The 21,605-nt window shown below is 40.8% G+C and overlaps 1 protein-coding gene across 4 annotated transcripts in view; it reads right to left on the bottom strand.

Annotated features, from left to right (window-relative positions):
* mre11a (MRE11 homolog A, double strand break repair nuclease) overlaps positions 1–21,605 on the bottom strand; it is a 110,218-nt gene that overhangs the window by 79,925 nt on the left and 8,688 nt on the right. For all 4 annotated transcript variants that reach the window (XM_043691494.1, XM_043691496.1, XM_043691495.1 and 1 more), the window contains one exon: positions 16,715–16,802. In XM_043691494.1, the coding sequence (XP_043547429.1) occupies positions 16,715–16,802 (88 nt within the window). The remainder of the gene's footprint in view (positions 1–16,714; positions 16,803–21,605) is intronic.

Below are 21,605 nucleotides of genomic sequence, written 5' to 3'. Positions count from 1 at the left end.
GAGATATCTTGAGTATAATGAGGTGAAAAATGCCACCTTAACTGCACATGAGCTAGTGCCAGATGCCTGCAGACAATGTGAACCTGAAGGGTGGAGAGATAAATGAGAGGAGGGTGCGGGTGGGGAGAAAGTAGCACAGAGTACAATAGGTGAGTGGGGGAGGGGATGAAGGTGATAGGTCGGGGGGAGGGTGGAGTGGACATGTGGAAAAGAAGATAGGCAGGTAGGACAAGTCATGGGGACAGTGCTGAGCTGGAAGTTTGGAACTGGGGTGAGGTGAGGGAAGGGGAAATGAGGATACTGTTGAAGTCTACATTGATGCCCTGGGGTTGAAGTGTTCCGAGGCGGAAGATGAGGCATTCTTCCTCCAAGCGTCTGGTGGTGAGGGAGCAGCGGTGAAGGAGGCCCAGGACCTCCACGTCCTCGGCAGAGTGAGAGGGGGAGTTGAAATATTGGCCACAGGGCTGTGTGGTTGATTGGTGCAGGTGTCCTGGAGATGTTCCCTAAAGCGCTCTGCTAGGAGGCGTCCAGTCCCCCCAATGTAGAGGAGACCGCATCGGGAGCAACGGATACAATAAATGATATTGGTGGATGTGCAGGTAAAACTTTGATGGATGTGGAAGGCTCCTTTAGGGCCTTGGATGGAGGTGAGGGAGGAGGTGTGGGCGCAGGTTTCGCAATTCCTGTGGTGGCAGGGAAAGGTGCCAGAATGGGAGGGTGGGTTGTAGGGCGGCATGGACCTGACCAGGTGGTCACGAAGGGAACGGTCTTTGTGGAAGGCGGAAAGGGGTAGGGAGGGAAATATATCCCTGGGGTCTGTTTGGAGGAGGTGGAAATGTCGGCAGATGATTTGGTTTATGCAAAGGTTGGTAGGGTGCAAGGTGAGCACCAGAGGCGTTCTGTCCTTGTTACGGTTGGAGGGGTGGGGTCTGAGGACGGAGGTGCGGGATGTGGAGTTTATGCGAAGGTTGGTAGGGTGGAAGGTGAGCACCAGGAGCGTTCTGTCCTTGTTATGGTTGGAGGATGGGGTCTGAGGGCGGAGATGCGGGATGTGGACGAGATGCGTTGGACGGCATCTTTAACCATGTGGGAAGGGAAATTGTGATCTCTAAAGAAGGAGGCCATCTGGTGTGTTCTGTGGTGGAACTGGTCCTCCTGGGAGCAGATACGGCAGAGGCGGAGGAATTAGGAATACGTGATGGCATTTTTGCAGGAGGTAGGGTGGGAAGAGGTGTAATCCAGGTAGCTATGGGAGTTGGTGTCAAGTCAGTTGTCATCAATGGAGTTGGAGATGTCCAGGAAAGGGAGGGAGGTGTCAGTGTTGGTCCAGGTAAACTTAAGGTTAGGGTGGAATGTGTTGGTGAAGTTGATGAATTGCTCAACCTCCTCATGGGAGCACAAGGTGGCGCCGATGCAGTCCAGACCAAAGGGGTAGCCATGGGCACTCATATGGGCCCCAGCTATGCCTGTCTCTTTATTGGAATCCTTCGAATCCTCCCACTTCCTCCAGACCAAAGGGGTAACCATGGGCACCCATATGGGCCCCAGCTATGCCTGTCTCTTTGTTGGCTACATAGAACAGCCCATCTTCCGTAATTACACCGGCACCACTCCCCACCTCTTCCTCCGCTACATTGATGACTGCATCAGCGCCATCTCGTGCTCCCGATTGAATTTAGCCGGGCCTGTCATATGTGTCAGGTAATTGGGAAAATCTCAGACAGAGATAAAACCAACACCTTTAATATCCATTTCTGCAATTGAAGAACCTTTTACAAGAGTCTTAATTGAGTGCATAGGACCCTACCTAAACAAAAAGTGGGAATCAGTATTTGCTGACCATATTGGATGTGCCCACTAGATTGTAGAAGAGTTACTCAAATTTTCCACTTGATGTGAACTACACACAAAGATATAATCAGATTTAGGGTCAAATTTACATCAAAATTATTCAAGGAAGTTATGGATAGCTTAGGACTAAAACCATTCAAATCCAATGTGCACCAATCAGAATTGCAAGGAGTGGTAGCATCAAAAATCTGCAACATTATTGGTGCAGTTATAGGGTTAGTGTTACTTCCAGGAGGTGACACTTTAAAAGTGAGGTTTAGTGGTCTTTATCAAATCGAAAGGAGATTGATTGAGGTGAATTATTTGATAAGAACACTAGATATACAGAAAACTCAGTGTGTGTGTCAAGTGGTACTTTGACTGGGAAGGAAAGCAAAAAGGAGAATGGGTTACTGGTTACAACACAGAGTGAAGAACCAAGGTCAGATGATTCTGAATTGGACATTCCTCAAATTCAATTGGACAATGAGGAAGTTCTCAAAAATTGGGATAAATTATTGAGTTAACTTAAAGACGAAAATCAAAATGACCTGACAGTATTATAATCACATGGGGAATTATGAGGGAATAAGTACTCATCTAATTATGCATTATGTAGGTATAGGAAATGTTGTTAACCTTTCCTATAACAACATTCCTAGACTTAACCCTCTAAAGTTGGCACAGGTTCAAACAGAGATTAAATGCATACTCAAAAGACAACATAATCGGTGAGTTGCAGCAACTGGAGCCCACCCATATTATTACTGCCAAAACCAGATGTTAACCAATGAATGGACTAATGCAAAATCAATGAAGTTACAAAATCTGATTCATATCCTATTCTGCATTTGGAAGACCGCATTGAGAAGGTAGGGCAAGCAACTTATATTTCCAACAAGATACCGGCAGGTACCTTTATCTGAAAGAGCAAAAAACAATTTCAGCTTTCATGACACCAAATGGACTATACCAATTCAAAGTCATGTCATTTGATATGAAAAAATGCACCAGCCACATTTCAAAGCTAACCAATGAAGTAATTTCTAGATTACCCAATTGTGTGGTATACATCGATGACCTGCTAATATTTAGTCACACATGGAAGAAATATTTGCAGCATCTATCAGAACTGCTTGATCAGCTTCGGGAGACAGGATTGGTGATAAATCTGTCTAAGAGTGAGTTCACATGGCTCACCTTTTTAGACCAACGGCACAATGGATCAGTGGTTAGCATTGCTGCCTCACAGTGCCAAAGACCTGGGTTCAATTCCTGCCTCAGGCAACTGTCTGTGTGGAGTTTGCACATTCTCCCCGTGTCTATGTGGGTTTCCTCCAGGTGCTCCGGTTTCCTCCCACAGTCCAAAGATGTGCAGGTTAGGTGAATTGGCCATGCTAAATTGCCCGTAGTGTTAGATGAAGGGGTAAATGTAAGGGAATGGGTCTGGGTGGGTTGCTCTTCGGAGGATCGGTGTGGACTTGTTGGGCCGAAGGGCCTGTTTCCACACTAAGTAATCTAATCACTTTTCTGAGCCATGTCATTGGATATGGACAGATGGCCCCACAGGATATGAAAACAAAAGTTATTGGAGAGTTTCCCAATTATTAAAGAGGGTAGTACTACAATTCCTGGGATTGAATGGTTTTTATCAGAAGCTTGTCCCAAATTTTAGCAGTGTGGTTTATCCACTGACTGACTTACTGAAGAAGTACAGAAAATTTTAGTGGACAGGAGTCTCTCAGAAGGCATTTGACAGCCTGAAAGTGGTGTTAATGACTGGTGCAGTGTTAGCCACACTTAAATCAAGCAAAGCCATTCAACTTGACTATTGATGCGAGTGTTGGTGCTCTACTCTTACACGAAGATAATTAAGAAGATTGAAAGTCCTATTGGGCATTTATTCTGAAAATTAAATGATCATCAATGGAAATACTTCATGGTTAAAAAAGAAACCTTGAGCTTGGATTTGGTGTGACAACATTTCAACATTTATATTTCCAGTAATGAGCCTGAGACAATTCTACCTACTGATCATAACCCATTAAAGATTTTGGAGAAATTTAAGGACAAAAATTCCAAACTGCTGCTTCGATGGAACTTATTATTGCAGTTACTCAATTTGAACATTATACAAGAGAACACAATTGTCGATGCATTGTCATAACTTTGATAAAGAAAAACGGAAGCGTTCAGTGGCGGGAATAAACAGACTGAATGTCTGCAGTAGTGAATGTTTGCATGCTTAGAGGGAATGTAATATATGTCCTGGGTTTTTTTTAAAGAGAGGCTGTAAGGCAGAGGCACTGAGCAATCTACCAAAACCATTGGAATAAATAGCTGTGAGGTCTTGGGTTTTTTTCAAAGTTGAAACAATAGAAGCAGCCTGGAAAGGTGTGGTAGGCTCTCACAGACCAGGATTTCTAGTTTTGTTTTAGATTTTAGGTTTAGCTTTAAGCAGTTACATTGTGGGTGTTATGAAGTTGAAGTTCAACAACTTCGATTATCCAAACGGGACAGGCAGGGAGTATTTTGTTCGGATAACTGATTGTTCAGATAAAGGATAATGTTTTTACGGGACCTTTTACTGATCATATTAGTTCCCAAATCTGACAGGACTCAAATGATTTTGTGTCAACTATCGGAAGGTCAACACCGTAACTAAATCAGACTCCTATCCAATAACAAGGTTGGACAATCTACTTACTTCACAAAGTTGGATTTACTGCATGGTTATTGGCAGATACCTTTATCAGAGAAAGCAAAAGAAGTTTCTGCGTTTGTAACCCCAAATGGGCTATATCAATTCAAAATGATGCCTTTTGGAATGAAGAACGCACCAGCCACATTCCAAAGATTCATGAACAGAGTTGTGGACAGATTAACAAATAGTGCAAGTCATTGGATGATGTTGTGATCTTTAATGAGTCATGGAAAGATCACATGATAGAGTTGGCAGAGCTCTTTGAACGATTACGAGAAGCAAAACTGGTAATGAACTTAAAGAAAACTGAATTCACGAAGCAGAGGTGACGTTCTTGGGACATAACATTGGACATGGAGGGCTGACCCCAAGGAATGTGAAAATGAAGGCCATCGAGGAATTTCCATGGCCATCCTCGAAGTTAGTGGTACTTTGATTTATAAAACTAAGCGGACTCTACTGGAAGTTTGTTCCAAACTTCAACAACATGGTGGCACCACTAATGGATTTATTAAAGCAGACCTCAAAATTTTGGGAATGTCAGGAGACATTTGAGAATTTAAAAGCTGTATTTACCACCGCATCAGTTTTAGCTACACCAATTTTTTTGAAACCCCTCAAAGTTGCAATCGATGCTAGCGATATAGGGTTGGAGCTGTACTGCTACAGGATGCCAATTGGCTACTTCTCAAAGAAACTCAACACCCACCAGAGAGAGTATTCTACCATTGAGAAAGAATTATTGAATTTGGCACTGGCCTTACAACATCTTAATGTCTATGTGACAAACAATGAGTCGGAGATAGTTGTGTACACAGACCACAATCCTCTCACATATTTGGAGAGAATTAAAGACAAAAGTATGAGACTATTTCGTTGCAGTCTTATGTTACAGACTTTTAATTTACAAATCATACATGTTGCAGGTTGTAGAAATATGATAGTAGATGCGTTATTGTGCAATTAAAAGAAAATGGGCAGATAAGATTGGACAGCATCGATTCCAATTTTATATATGTGCCCAGAAATTAATATATGTATAACTTAGGTTAATGACATATATATTTCACAGTAATAGGATTAAGAATTAGAAAAAAAAATATCTTTTTATTATGATGGTACATTTTTTTTCTGAGGGGGAAGGTGTTATGGAAGTTGAAGATGTATATTGTACCTTCAAGAGAGAAAGAATGCTTTTCTGAACTAAGTAATTCCAAGTACCTGTGCATATGACTAGATGGCAGTCCCAGAGTGTACTGGAAAATTGAAAATATATAACATTTGGCTTTGAAGCGGATACCTGAGTTTTGATTGCTGTTTTGACAGCAATTCAAATTTAACCAGTTTACATTATGCCCCCCAGGATACTAAAACCCAATTGAGTTTGAATTTATTGTTTTGCCAACATCGAACCAATGAGATGAACCAATGTTGGGGCTATAAGAATGCGGATATTTTGAAAATTGGTCAGAGAGCAATTGCTGTAAAGAGAGAAACTGCCAGAGAGCTAATTACCCATCGAACAACTTGCTCTCAAAGAAATTAGAAAACACTCTCGATCAAAGGTACCTTTCCATATAAAGCCTATCCGCAGTAAAAAGAAAGAAGACGATCCAGCGAGATCAGCAGCAGGAAAAATGAAGACAGTGGAGAAGACAAAGACTGTGTGATTTTGAGATTAAGTTAATGCAACTTTAATAAGTGTCTTATTGGAACAACATAATTTTATTGAGTTGGAGTCAGATAGTAAGTAGTTAAGAGAAAGGGGGACTTAGATTTATGAATACTTTTTTGTTTAATGTTCACTGTTAGACTTGGGAAGTAAATTGATGTTCTTTCCTTTAAATAGTGAAATTTAGGAGTTCTTTGTCACTCATATTTTAACAGATTACAAGGTGAGGCGAGCTTTCTCTGTGTGTTTGGTTTAATTAACAGAGGGGTTTGCCTCAATGTTGTAACTGTGGACTTGAAGAAGTGGAAGTTTTTTTCCCTCTCTCGATTACAGCCAGTAGCTGGGGATTCTCTTCCTCGGCTGCTAGATTACATGTGAGACAAAATCTATTTTTCTGAATTTACACTTTTGCCAAAGGGATATTACTATATGGGAACAGTTAACGAGCAATAGTTACTGTTTCTGGTATTCTGTTCACTTGTCCAATAGTTTTAAAAAGTATTCTAAGTTCTTCTTTCTTTTGCTGTATATTAACTGTAGTGTTTAAATGAATTGTATTTTGCTTTATATCAAGTAGGGGTTTGACCAATCAAATTGTATCTAGAACACAGCATGTTACATTTTCCTCAAAAATAAGAGAATGCTAAAGTCTAGGCTACCTTCTTAAAATACTTTGAAGGGGTCTGGTCTGGTCCATAACACTATCTTCCTACCTAAGCTGGTTTTGCACAACTCCCTTTCACCTCAACTCCGTTTCTTGTCATTTACAAACTACAGCATTACCTCTTGCCTTACCACCGTGCACTCACTGGCACCATACTCAAGCCTTTGTGTACAATACAAAAGAATTAAAAATGGCCAAGCAGTGGCTCTGCAGCATGACTTACAAGAGTGGGTCAGAGATCAGAAATCTTGCAGTAAGTGACTTCCCTCCTTGCTCTCCAAAACCCTGTCCACCATCTACATCTATGATGGAATATTCCCCATTAACCGGGATGAGTGCACCTCCAACAACACTCAGAAGCTTGACACCTCCAAGACAAAGCAGACTGCTTCGTTCCCACTATGTTCACAAACATTCTGTAACTTCATCATAGAACCATAACTGATGCTCAGTCACAGCAATGTATACAATCTACTAGATGCATTGCAGAAATTCCTCAGACAGCACTTTACAAACCCACAATCACTACCAACTAGAAAGAGAAGGTTGGCAGATACATGTGAATACTACCACCAGCATGCTCCCCTCCAAGCCACTCAACATTCTAAATTGGAAATATGTCACTATTCCTTCACTGTTGCTGGGCAAAATCTTGGAACTCCAAGCTTAACAGCATTGTGGATCTACCTACATGAAACGCTACTTTTAAGAAGACATCTCATCAGCACCCTCAACGGCAACCAGGGATGGGCAAGACATCTGACTGGCAATAAATGCAGGCCCAGCAATTCACCTGAACCACACTTTGTACAATTAAATAGTTGCTGGATTGCGGTACATGTAGTTAAATGGTATCTCACATGCCTCAGTGGTACAATCATGTCATGTCAGCAGCCAGTTCTTCATAGGATGCTCCTTACACCAAGTAGTAACCTACTGAGGGTAAAGAAAGATGGGAAGAGCCAAGGCAGTGGTGATTAGACGATAAAGTCAACTGTTTGGAAACTTCACTCACATGCTTATAGGATTGTCTTGTGGTGGCTCTATACAAAGTGCACCCTGAAAGGCTGAGCCATTATGATTAACAATACACCTGGCTGGCTTGTAGACACATGGATTGCAACATGTATGCAATTGATAACACCCTGATCACAAAGCCTCTGATCTTCATGGTTTGACTGGATGCATCTGTTTTGAACTTGATGTCCTGGAATACTCTTTGATATATTACTGGTAGACTGGAGATGGAGGAGTTAGCAATACCAGGTGATCCACTCAACCTGTTCTCACCATCTTTAAAGTGGGCGGCACGGTGGCATAGTGGTTAGCACTGCTGCCTCACAGTGCCAGAGACCCGGGTTCAATTCCCACCTCAGGCTGTGTGGAGTTTGCACATTCTCCCCGTGTCTGCGTGGGTTTCCTCTGGGTGCTCCGGTTTCCTCCCACAGACCAAAAATGTGCAGGTTAGGGCCATGCTAAATTGCCCATAGGGTTAGGTGAAGGGGTAAATGTAGGGAAATGGGTCTGGGTGGGTTGCTCTTCGGAGGGTCGGTGTGGGCTTGTTGGGCCCAAGAGCCTGTTTCCATACTGTAAAGTAATCTAATCTAAGACATCTGACTGACACATTTCTGGGCAGATGATAGCAAAACTTAACAGATACTTATGACAGAGCCCTGAAATCAGCAAGACACAGCAAAACCAAAGTCACTATCATGACCACATGCCATGGGTGATCTCCAATCCGAATGGCCTAATCGGGTCATCCTCAGCCAGGGTCAACAGGTTAGCAATCACCTAACAAGACAGTGCAGCCTTCAGAGACACCACCTCTCCAACAGGTCTATGAAGCTGATCATTGGCGTCTAGTGCATATGTGGGATAGCACCTTCTTCTAGGTACAGCCATTAGGTCAATCCCTGTACTGCATCTTTCTTACAATTTTGTAGCTTGGGATTGGAAAAGTTAATGACTTACTATCATTATCTTCTCACAGACTCACAGATGTTTACAGCACAGGAAACCACTTGACCTATCATGTCATGTCTGTGCCAGACTACACAAATCCCAGTTTCGGATTTTCCAGTTCTCAGCCCATAGAGCCGGAAGCAATGGCAAAACAAGTGCTTAAATGTTGCTTAAATGTTATATTAGTTTCGGAATAGACCAGAAAAACCTTATTCATGTTTACGGGTCGTTCTGCTGGAACATGCGTTTCATTAGCACAAATTGTCTATAATGCGATCGAGGAATTATGGACATTGCTTGGATAATGCAAACGTTCTACTGAATGGGTATAACAATTTTCCATTAGCGATTTCCTGCAGCGCAATTTTCTATAGTGGCTTTCCATAGTGCAAGGTTATAGAGGGACACAACTGTCGCGTTATAGCAGAATAACCTGTATATCAAACAAGCAACTAGAACCCCTTAACTCTCTCAAGTGAAGAAATTCAGTTTAGAAGTTCTAAAATATTAATGATCAATGTAAAGTTTTTAAACTACATTTATGGTTTTAAACAAATATTCAGTCTGTTGTGGAGTTGAAGGTGTGTACTGTAAGAGAGAGGGAAAGTTGAAAAGTGTCATGTGGCTAACTGCAGGCACACAGTGTGCTGGATAATTTGAAGATGTAACATTTGGCTCTGAAACAAATCGGTGAGATTCGTTGCTATGTTTCCACAACAAATCAAATTCAATCAGTTTAAATTATGCCCCAAGATACTAAAGCCCAATCAAATTTGAATTTTTTTTTTGTTTTGACAACATCAAACCAATGAGATGATCCAACATTTTCTGGTATAAAAACAGGTATTTAGCCTGAGAGACTAAGAGACTGCCATACAGACAATCCGCTGACCATCTCACTGAAAGGTACCTTTTTCATATGAAAATCTTTGCAGTAGAGGACCGAAGATGATCCAGAGGAAATCTACAGACAGAAGAAGTTTGACATCCAGATGACAACTGGTGTTGAAAATGGATTTGCTATAAATTTAATAAAGGCTTTATCGGATCAGTATATTGTTATAAAGTGGGAGGTAAAGTGTTAAGACAAAGGAGACTTATTGTGTAGATAGTTGTTGTTTAATGTTCTCTTTTGGAGTTAAAGAATAAATGGTTAATTGTTTTCTTTAAATAGTGGAATTTGGGTAGTTCTCTGTCACCCATACTTTAACAGATTATGAGATGAGGTGAGCTTTTCTGGGTGTCTAGTTTAAATTATCAGAAGGGTTTACTCCATGTTTGGGGGCTTGTCCAGGATTTAGACAGGTTTAGACAGATCCAGTCTGGGATTTGACCAGATTTGAATAGATTTGGGGTATGAAAGATCCCAGCAGATTTCAACACTTGCCCATTAGTGACCTAGAGCTTTAAATAAAACGTAGGTGAGACAATTTGTTTAATTATGGTTACTTGTGGTTGGCTAAATTAAAAGTGAAAAAAAAAAACTCTTAAAATTGCTAAAGAGGTTCTGGGATTGGAACATGATTTGCTAAGAATTTGCTAAGAAAGTTTAGAAGGAAAGAAAAATACCTTACTTTTAGACTTAGCAAAGAGTTTAGAATTGGGTTTAACAAAGGACAGAAGTAAAGTTGAAATTGTAAGGGAATTACTCAAACATTTAGGTGTGTCAGAGAAACAGACAAGTGCAATAGAGTTAGAAAAACTTAAATTACAGTTGAAGATAATGGAGTTATAAGAGAGAGAGAGAGGAAAGAGAAAGGGAGAGAGAGAAAGAGAAAGAAAAGAGAGAGGTAAAAGAAAAAAAGAGAAGATTCTTAGCTGAGCAAAGAGAGAGAAAGGAAGAGAGAAAAAGAGAGAAGAAAGAGAAATGGAGCTCGTGAGGTATTTGTAGCACTGTTGGATGAGGAGTCAAGAGATTATGAAGAGGACAAACAGGCTATTTTAAGTGCCAATGAATTGGTTACAGAAACATTTAGGCAGCGGCTCAGAAACCTAAAGAAGGAATCAGGTCAGGCTTATGTTGAGTTCAAAAGAATTAAACACAGTCATTTTGATAGATGGACGTAGGCATTAAAAATAGATAGGACCAATGAGGATCTACGAGAAATTATTCTGCTGGAAGAGTTTAAAAACTCACTTCCGGGGATGATAAGAATTCAGGTGGATGAACAGAAAGTTCAGGAAATAAGAAGAGCAGCAGACAAGATTTGGAGGCGAGCATAGGAGGTACAGTTAGTAAGTTTGCAGATGACACCAAAATTGGAGGTGTAGTGGACAGCGAAGAGGGGTACCTCACATTACAATAGGATCTGGACCAGATGGGCCAATGGGCTGAGAAGTGGCACATGGAGTTTAATTCAGATAAATGTGAGGTGCTGCATTTTGGGAAAGCAAATCTTAGCAGGATTTATACACTTAATGGTAAGGTCCTAGGGAGTGTTGCTGAACAAAGAGACCTTGGAGTGCAGGTTCATAGCTCCTTGAAAGTGGAGTCGCAGGTAGATAGGATAGTGAAGAAGGCGTTTGGTATGCTTTCCTTTATTGGTCAGAGTATTGAGTACAGCAGTTCGGAGGTCATGTTGCGGCTGTACAGGACATGTGTTAGGCCACTGTTGGTATATTGCATGCAATTCTGGTCTCCTTCCTATTGGAAAGATGTTGTGAAACTTGAAAGGGTTCAGAAAAGATTTACAAGGATGTTGCCAGGGTTGGAGGATCTGAGCTACAGGGAGAGGCTAAACAGGCTGGGGCTATTTTCCCTGAAAGGCCGGAGGCTGAGGGGTGACCTTATAGAGGTTTACAAAATTATGATGGGCATGGATAGGATAAATAGACAAAGTCTTTTCTCTGGGGTCGGGGAGTCCAGAACTAGAGGGCATAGGTTTAGGGTGAGAGGGAAAAGATATAAAAGAGACCTATGGGGCAACCTTTTCACGCAGAGGGTGGTACATGTATGGAATGAGCTGCCAGAGGATGTGGTGGAGGTTGGTACAATTGCAACATTTAAGAGGCATGTGGATGGGTACATGAATAGGAAGGGTTTGGAGGGATATGGGCCGGGCGCTGGCAGGTGGGACTAGATGGGTTGGGATATCTGGTCGGCATGGACGGGTTGGACCAAAGGGTCTATTTCCATGCTGTACATCTCTATGACATGGCAGATGAATACATGCTGGGGCATCAGACAAGGTTTAGCTTCCAGCAAGAATTTCATCTTGTGAGGGATAGAAGTTGGGAGATGGGGAGATCCTACACTATGAAACAGAGTAGAAAACGCCGGTAATTGTTTACCACAACTTAAAAAAGCCCAAGAGGGTAGAAAGGAGGTGAAAGGCCTCAGGTGCTTCCACTGTGGTAAAGTGGGACACGTAAAATCACAGTGCTGGTTGTCAAAGAAAGGCAGTGTGGGAAAAGATGTGGTAAAAGAAGGTAAGCCAGTAGCATTAGTGAAAGTAGTAAAGGAAACCCCAAGAAAAGTCGAGGAGCTCCAGGACAGTGCCTAGGTAGGGGCTGGGTATGAAGTTAGTGCCTGATCTCTATAAAGAATCCACCTCTTTGGGTAAAGTTTACTCAAAGAACAGGGGGAAAAGGACAAGAAGTTATAATTTTGAGAGATACAGGATCTAATCAGTCTATACTAAGAGATGAACGTATTTGCACTCTTTCTGACCTGTTACCGGAGAGAGTGGGAATTTGTGCGATAGATGGACTGAAATTTAGCGCTCAGGTTGGAGTGCCAACTCAAGACTGGGGAAGTAATAGTGGGAGTGATTGACAGAGTGTCAGTTCCAGGAATCCAGTTTGTTCTTGCAAACAATTTAGCAGGGTCCAAGGTGGGAGTGACAGCCCTTATTGTGGAGAAGCTCAAGGAAGACCAGGCAATTGAGGGGGTAAAAGAAAAATACCCTTGTATTTTCCCAGACTGTGTAGTATCAAGATCCCACTACCATAAGTCACAGCACAAGGTGAAAACTAAAGAGAAAGATGAAGGATTTGAGGTTCAGTTAACGGACACCCTGTTTGACATATTGGTGCAGGAAAAACCTGAACAGGCAGAGGGACAGGCAGAACTGTTTAGTCCTGAAAGACTAATGTTCGTGCAACACAAAAAGCAGGTAATAAAAGATATATATGTGGATGCGTACTTAGAAAAGGAGGCAGAGAATATTTCTGAGGGTTATTGACTGAAAGATAGAATCTTAAGATGAAAATGGACACCATCAACTACAGGTTAATGCAGAGGAGAAATGGGCAGAAGTGCACCAGATTGTGTTGCCGGTAGCATACAGACAGCAAGTGTTATGGGTAGCACATTAACTACATGTAGGAGGTCACCTAGGGGTACGAGGTTAGGCTAGGGTACAAAAACAGTTCCATTGGCCTGGAATGCACAAGAATGTGGTTAACTTTTGCCGTACATGTCATACATGCCAAATGGTAGGAAGCTACAGGCAGTCATAAAATCAGCATGTTTGTTGCCAATTCCTGCATTTGTAGAACTTTTCATGCGGGTTGTGATTGATTGTGTAGGTCCCCTGTCGAGAACCAAAACTGGGAACTAGTTTTGCGAACCCTAATGGATGTGTCTACCAGATTTCCGGAGGCAATTCCATTCTGGAGTATTAATGCAAAAAGGTGGTAGAGGAGTTAGTAGGTTTCTTTACTCAGTATGGGCTACCCAGAAAGGTTCAGTCAGACCAAGGGTCTAATTTTACTGCTAGGCTGTTTAAGGAAGTCATGGATAGCTTAGGTATACAGCATTTTAAATCAATTGTGTATCCCTGAGCTTTAGAAAGATGGCATCAGACCCTGAAGACCATGTTGACATCATACTGTTAGGATTATCCAAATGATTGGGGTAAAGGTATCCTATTCGTATTATTTGCCATAGGAGACGCCCCAAACAAATCCACTCAGTTTACTCCCTTTGAGTTAATATTCAGACATGAAGAGAGAGGCCCTTTGAAATCAATTAAAGAGAAATTGACAGGACCACACACTAGGATTATGTACCAGAGGTGAGGGAGAGGTTAAATTAAATAGGTGAGTTAGCTAAACAGCACCTAAAGAGGGCACAGCATAGAATGAAGCAGATGGCAGATAAAAATTCTGAGATTCTGACATTTCCCATAGGGATGATGTACTAGCATTGTTACCAGTGGTAGGAGATCCCTTCAAAGCCAGGTTTAGTGGTCTCTATCAAATTGAGAAAAAGTTGAGTCAGATGAACTATCTTGTAAAGATGCCAGATAGAAAAAAACTGTATCGGGTATGTCATGTGAATATGTTGAAACCTTGTCATAATAGAGAGAAGGAACTGGAGAAACAGGTGTTAGTTACTGCCCGCAGAGTGATGAATCAAATCCAGATGTTGTGAAATTTGATGTGCCTCAAAATAAGTTAAACAATGAGGAAGTCCTTGAAGAGTGGGCTAGGTTAGCAAACTATCTATCTCAGGAGCAAAGAACGCAGCTGAAAAGTTTGTTACAGCAGTATCAGGACATATGTAGGAATAAGATGGGGAGGATGAATGCTATTGAGCGTGAGGTAGATGTTCTGATAAAACCCCTATATGCTTAATCCTTTCAAAGCCAGACAAGTCCAGAAGGAAGTGGACGCGACGCTCAACCAAGATATCATTGAACCTAGTCAGAGCGAGTGGAGTGCGCCGAACATGTTAATTTCCAAACCTGACGGGCTCAACGATTTTGGGTGGACTATTGGAATGTCAACATCGTAACAAAATTGGACTCATATTCAGTACCAAGATTAGAAGACTGTATCAAGAAAGTTGGACAAACCAGTTACCTCACAAAGTTGGACTTACTCAGTGGTTATTGGCAAATACTTTTACCAGAGAAAACAATAGAAATTTCTGCATTTTTTACCACAAAAGGGCTAGATCAATTCAAAATGATGCCACTTGGAATGAAGAACACACCCGCCAAATTCCAAAGATTCATGAACAGAGTTGTGGCTGGGTTGTAATATTATTATAGAGTGGGAGATGATAAATTGTTCAGACAAAGGAGGTTTATAGTGTAAATAGTTGTTATTTAATGTTCTCTTTTAAAGTTAAAGAATAAATTGTTAATTTTTTTCTTTACATAGTGGAATTTGGATGGTTCTCTGTCACTCACACATTACAAGGAGAGGTGAGCTTTTCTGGGTGTCTGGTTTAAATTAGCAGAAGGGTTTATCCAGTGTTAAAAGAAGTCAAAAGAAACAAAGACAGACATACCCAGCAATTTCTTATAGCATTATACTTTGATTTTGTAGAAGCAGCTCTGTTGCTGGTATGGAAAATAAAGGGCATAAAAGAATGTGAAGGGTTAAAGCATGGAGTCCACTGCTGATGTGTTGCAAGGGGTCTGTGGAATGGAAGATGGAATAAGAATAGTGGAATACTCTTACACCAATTAGCAGAGTAAGGTTGAGGCTGAAAGGTCACTATGGCAAGATAAAATAACACAGTTAGTAAAGTTAGCCTCACTTGTTGAGTATCATTATGACAAGATTGGGACCATAAATATTTGGGACATGACATTTAATATCTAATTAATAGTTAGTAGAGTCAGTCTGCTTGAGAATATTGACAATAAATATCTAATCATGACATTAGAATAACATTAAGTAGAATGTAGGAAAATCTATAGGGACACAACTAAAGAGATGATGGGAACTAACATCACTGTTTATTGTGTAGCTAGAGTGAGGTACTTTGATTAATTTAGTTGGACATGCTGATAAGCTAACGGAAACGTGATAAAAAAAACTACGGACCCTGAGGTTCATGGGCACTTGAGAATCTGCTTTCTCAGTGTCACGGTTTTTTGTTTGCAAATAAAAGACCTATTTCTTGAAGAACTCTGTGTTTCCTGGTGATTCTCTACATTTTCTCCATGACACCGACTGCTGTTTCTGAGAACTCTCCACTCTTGCTGCTCTTTTTAACTTTGCTCACAAGTCATAGACAGTTCCGTCGCCAGTCAACCTCCTCCTGGGCCCTCATTTTGCTCGATTCTCACACAGATACTGACTGCCTGTCTGGGTCCTCCCCTGGCCCATGTCTCTCTCATATACAGTTTAATGTATCCAACTTTTGCAGTCATGGAAATGCCACCATTCCCTTACCTTTATTTATCACTTAACTCTTTGATGATTAAAGCTATTGCTCTAGGCACTACTTTTCATCAATCTAAAAGCCAATTCTACTGAGCAAACATATTATTTTGCCATGTACAATTTCACAAAATGATAAAGCTGCAACTTCAGAACAATTTTTAAAAAATCTCTCAAATACTTCTTTCACAGGGGCAACATCAAAATTTGTTCAATCATACAAGGTCAAGAACCAGACAGTGAAAATAATTAGAAAGGTGATATATTTTATCATCTTCCATTTTGATCTACTTGCATTGCCTAAATGGCTGACAAGGGCAGATTCAGTTGTGGCTTTCAAGAAGAAATTCAATAAGTACCAAAGGGAATCCAAATTTCAAGACTTATGAAGAAGTTTAAGAAAGTGGAACTAGTTTGCTTACTCTTGCAGAGAGTTAGTACAGACTTAGCAGGCCAGATGGTCTCCACATATACTGTCATCATGCTAAGATTTCATGAAATTCTTCCTCATTGCAGTTCAGATGATGAAGCAGACTAGTTCTTCTTCCTTTTCACTGGATGTCCCTTGTCAAAGTCTACAAGTTTTCAGTAAAAGGTATCAACTTGTACACAAACCTTTAAGCAATAGTTACACTGTGCCTTTGGTCAAGCATTACAACTTTGGTCTACAAACAGCCAGCATGGATGAGAAAGACCAAATGCTGCTTTCTACCATTATGATTCTGTAACTTCAGTTTGCAAAATAAATGAATCTTACCCCTGTAGGATCGTCATGGTTACCATGAATGCTGAAAACTGGAGTAGAGATGTTTAAATTTCCGTCATGATAATTTACCCATGGAAATCTGTAAAAAAAATTATAACAGCAAAGTGGTTTCAGTTTTTTAATAAAAAAACAAACCCAAACTTTGCCCCTTGAAGGACAAGAACAGTATATATCCTGGGGTAACTGCTCTTCAAGTCACATACACCAGCCTTGGTTGGAACCAGATCTTTGCTATCACAGCCTGGGGTTTAACTGTCAATCATTATTAATTGGTGTGTTCTCCTGACAACATCTCTATCAACCAGAATTCACTTGCCAACCAATCAGCACGCTCCTCACATACAGTATAAATATTGTTTTTCCCTTATATCAAGGTTCTTGTGAATTGCCCTGATGAATGCAAAATAAAAAGCTTCATTAAAATGGATTATTTTGTTAGCAATATTCATATAACTGTTCCTTCATGGTCAAGCAAAGTCCTGGAACTCCTTTGTAGCACTATGGCTGTACCTACCTGAACCTATGGCAGAGGTTCAAGACAGCAGCTCCCCACCACCTTCACAAGATCAACTAAGAATAAGCAAGAAATGTGGGCCTAGATGTACGGTTTTATTTTACACAGTTTGCACTTTATTTTTGTGAGGAGCCTCAGGTTTAATTTCCAATCTGTGCAGAATTAATCTCAGCTAGTGTGGTAGTCATTTCTTCTCTGGTGTGATAGGCGTGTTCCTGTGCGATCCCACGCTATCTAAGAATCACACAATACAAATAACATTTAAAGTGTTGCTCATGCAAACACACTATACCAACATGTTTTAAAAGTTTATGCTTTAGAACCAGCGTCCCCTATTTGTCAATTGTGTTACAGTGAATTCACGTTGACAAAACGTGCATTATAGCAGTACGACCTGTAATTGGAACACAAGTTGATCTCAATTTGCTGGGTTAAATAATGGGGTTCAAGTTGAGCAAGGATACAATCACATTCAACTGTGATGGTCTCGAGGTCAAATTCACTGTACTCATCAAGATATCCTCAAAATGCTTAGCTAACTTAAATATTGGAGAAAGCATGTTGGAAGGGAATTAAATCAATTGTTTAATAGATTGAAGAACATTGTTTTGGTACATTGAACTGGATTCTGGGTTTTAATGTGCTGTAGAATGGAGCCTTGGCAGGTTCCTGGAGTGCATCATATAATTAATACACCATCTGTTGATACGTTGGTTGTCGAGACAATAAACGTTCAAGTTATGAGTAAAGAATCGATCAAGTTGATTTCTTTGTCCTGGACTGTGTTAAAATTCTAATGTGTTGTTAGAAATGCACTAATCCAGGCAAGTGGAAAGTGCTCCATCACACTCCCAACTTGTGCCTTGTGTATGGGAAACAGGCTTTAGAAACTCAACAGGTGAATTACTTGCTGCAGAATTCCCAACTTCATTTAGCCACAATCTTTATAGTGGTCCAGCTACCTTTCCGGTCCTTGGTAACCCCAGTATATCAATCGTGGGAGATTCCACTGGGAAATAACATTGAATGTCCTGAAGTGATGGTTAGATTCTCTCTTGATTGAGATGGTACTTGCCTGGCACTTGTGTGGCATGAATGATGCTTGTCAATTATCAGCTCAAGCCTGAATATGTTCTCCAGGTCTTGCTGCATTTGTATATGGACTGGTTCAGTGTTGTAAAGTGCTCAGCGTACATCCCAACTTTTGAACATATGATGAAGCAGTTAAAAATGGCAGGGCCTATGACACTCCTCTGAATAACTACTGTAGACATGTACTAGAACTGACAGACCTCCAACAACCATATTCATCTTTGTGTTAGCTGTGACACCAACCAGTGGAGAGTTTCCATCCCATCACCATCCCCCTGCCAACCAAATTCTCATTGTCTACAGTTTTGCTGTGGCTTCTTGATACCACACACAATCAACTGCTGCTGTGATGTCAAGGACAGTCACTTTTACCTCACCTCTGGAACTCAACACACTCAGCCATGTTTGATTAAATTTATAATTAGACCAAAAGTTGAGCAACCCAAGCAGAACTCAAACTGAACACTGGTGAGATTAATTCTGTGCTGCTTGATAGTCCTTTTTTTATTTTTCTGAAGCACAGAGTACAGCAAAGGTCCTGACATCATCCCAGTAGCTGAATTGAAGATGTTGCAGATTTAGTTATGCCATATGCCAAGCAGTTCCAATATTTACCAAAAAATAGTATTTTCCAAAAAAAACACAATGCAATGAGACCAATTTTGCTCAATTTAGCATGTCCTTCAGAATATAGCCAACTTGGTTAGTAGTGGTATAACTGAGCCAGTCTTGGGGATGGTGTTCAGTCATTCACAGAATGTGGGTATCACTGGCTACATGTATTGCTTATCCTTAATCACATTCCTGTAGTTCTAGAATCACTAGACATCTTCCTTCCCTAATGTATATTAGTGAACCAGATGGGTTTTTCCCAACATTCGACAATGGTTTCATGGTCACCGTTCAATGAAATGAATTATTTTACTGAATTCAAATTCCACCAACGGCCATGGCAGGATTCAAACACAGGTCCCCAAAACATTATCTGGGTCTCTGGATTAATAGTCCAGCAGCAATTCCTCTCCTTGGTTAAGATGTGCCATCTGAAATATATTCTGCTCTTTCCAATTGGTGTTCAAGATGGAGTAATGATTCAACTACTGAGAGAAATAGAGTAACAAGAAGTTTCCATGTCCCATGATCTGATGCCATGAAACTCTCTGGGTTCAGAATCAATCTGAGGACCACAGGGTCACTCCCCCCAGAATACCACATTGCCTCTGTTGGATCGGTCTTGCTGGTGGGATAGACCAGTGCGATACTATCTCACTGAGGGATGGTGGCGATGTCTAGGACATTAACTGCAAGATATGATTAGGTTAGTATGAAGAGGTTAGCTCGTTGCTTGACTGGTCTGTGAGACACTTCTCCCAATTTTGTAACAAATCACAAGATGTGAGGAAGGATGATTTTATAGGATCAGCTGTAAAAGGCATGCATTTATTATTCACTGTATTTAGGATGCTGCCAGATGCTACATTCAGTTTTCTTTCTTTTGACTTTTTTCAAGCAGTTTTAGTACAACTGAGTGGCATGGCAGGCCAGTTCAAGTAGCAGTTGCAAATCAACTAAACTGTAAAGCACAATGCAACATCTCAATGCTGTCAAAAGTATGTGGCACCAACAGAGTGCTTCATCAATGTGGAAAGGAAAAGGACAACCCCTATGCAAACAAGATGTTGACTTAATTTTCACTGATTGTCGAAGGCAGATGAGGTGATTCTGACAAGAAATCAAGATTTAAATCCAAGAAGCAAAATAACATTTCAACTAGAGATTCATTTACAGAAAAATAAGCAAACAAGTTAATTTATCTCATGAATATATTTTGTTTTAGCGAGGTATAGAAAACATTCAGAAACTGTTCTTTAATCTTAGAGAGGGAACTTCCATGACTCCCTTGTATACAAGAGAAAGAGTTCTTTGCACATGAAGCACTGGCAAATCACTACAAGTAAGTTGAGCAAATATGTAGCAAAGTTGAACAAAACTAAATAGACACTAAAATGGAAAAATAAATATTTAGAAAGGCAAAATTTCAACCCTCCAGTTCTATCATCCAGATGGCAAATTCAGCATACTCAGATCTAGCAGACATAAATTAAAGTGTCCTAAAAGGTGTCATGCTCCTAGGTAAAAATAAGCACTTTTGCATAACATACCTGTTCACGCCAACATTAATTTAATTGTTTATTGGATTTTACTACATGAACAAAAATATGATCAGCAGACACCATCCCAGGAGAACTTGATTGTTCCCAGATTCTACGTTGGATTGTTTTACTAAAGCAACCCACTATAGTTTGTTCTTAAAATTATTATGCAACGAAATAACAATTCGAAAAGATAAAAAGCTTAAGAGATGGTGAGAATACTTAGATTTCAAAGTTCATTTAACTATCACAAGATTCTCTATACTTGATGCAAGCTTGCTCGTGGAGCTGGAAGGTTTGTTTCCAGACGTTTCGTCACTCGGTGGAAAGGACGATGGATGAGGACTTGCCATCTGAGGTAGTTTGGGCTGAGGTTAGGAATAGGAAAGGTGAGGTCACCCTGTTAGGAGTCTTTTACAGGCCTCCTAATAGTCCTAGAATCATTGAAGGATAGGGAAGGTGATTCAGGAGATGAGTGACAGTAATAGGGTGGTTGTTATGGGGGACTTTAACTTTCCTGATATTGATTGGGAAAGCTATAGCTCAAGTTCGTTAGATGGGTCAGTGTTTGTTCAATGTGTGCAGGAGAGTTTCCTGACACAATATGTAGACAGGCCAACAAGAGGTGAGGCCATACTGGATTTGGTTCTGGGTAACGAACCAGGCCAGGTGTTAGAATTAGAGGTAGGTGAGCACTTTGGGGATAGTGACCATAATTCGGTGATTTTTACTCTCGTGATGGAGAGGGATAAGTGTGTACTACAGGGCAAGAATTATAGCTGGGGTAAGGGAAATTATGATGCGGTGAGGCATGACTTAGGATGTGTGGCTTGGAAAAGTAGACTCCAAGGCAAGAGTGTAAATGATATGAGGAGCTTGTTCAAGGAGCAACTATTGAATGTCCTTGATAAGTATGTACCCATCAGGCAGGGAGGAAAGGGTCGTGCGAGGGAGCCGTGGTTTAATAAGGAATTGGAATCCCTTGTTAAATGGAAGAGGGCGGCCTATCTCAAGATGAGACGTGAAGGTTCAATTGGGGCGATTGAGAGGAATAGGGTAGCCAGAAAGGACCTGAAGAGAGAGCTAAGAGCAGCAAGGAGGGGACATGAAAGGACCTTAGTCG

The sequence above is a fragment of the Chiloscyllium plagiosum genome, chromosome 6 (assembly GCF_004010195.1).
Source record: "Chiloscyllium plagiosum isolate BGI_BamShark_2017 chromosome 6, ASM401019v2, whole genome shotgun sequence".
NCBI classification, from domain to species: Eukaryota; Metazoa; Chordata; class Chondrichthyes; order Orectolobiformes; family Hemiscylliidae; genus Chiloscyllium; species Chiloscyllium plagiosum.
The sequence above is the reverse complement of the archived record's forward strand: the minus strand, read 5'-3'. Positions and strand labels throughout refer to the sequence as shown.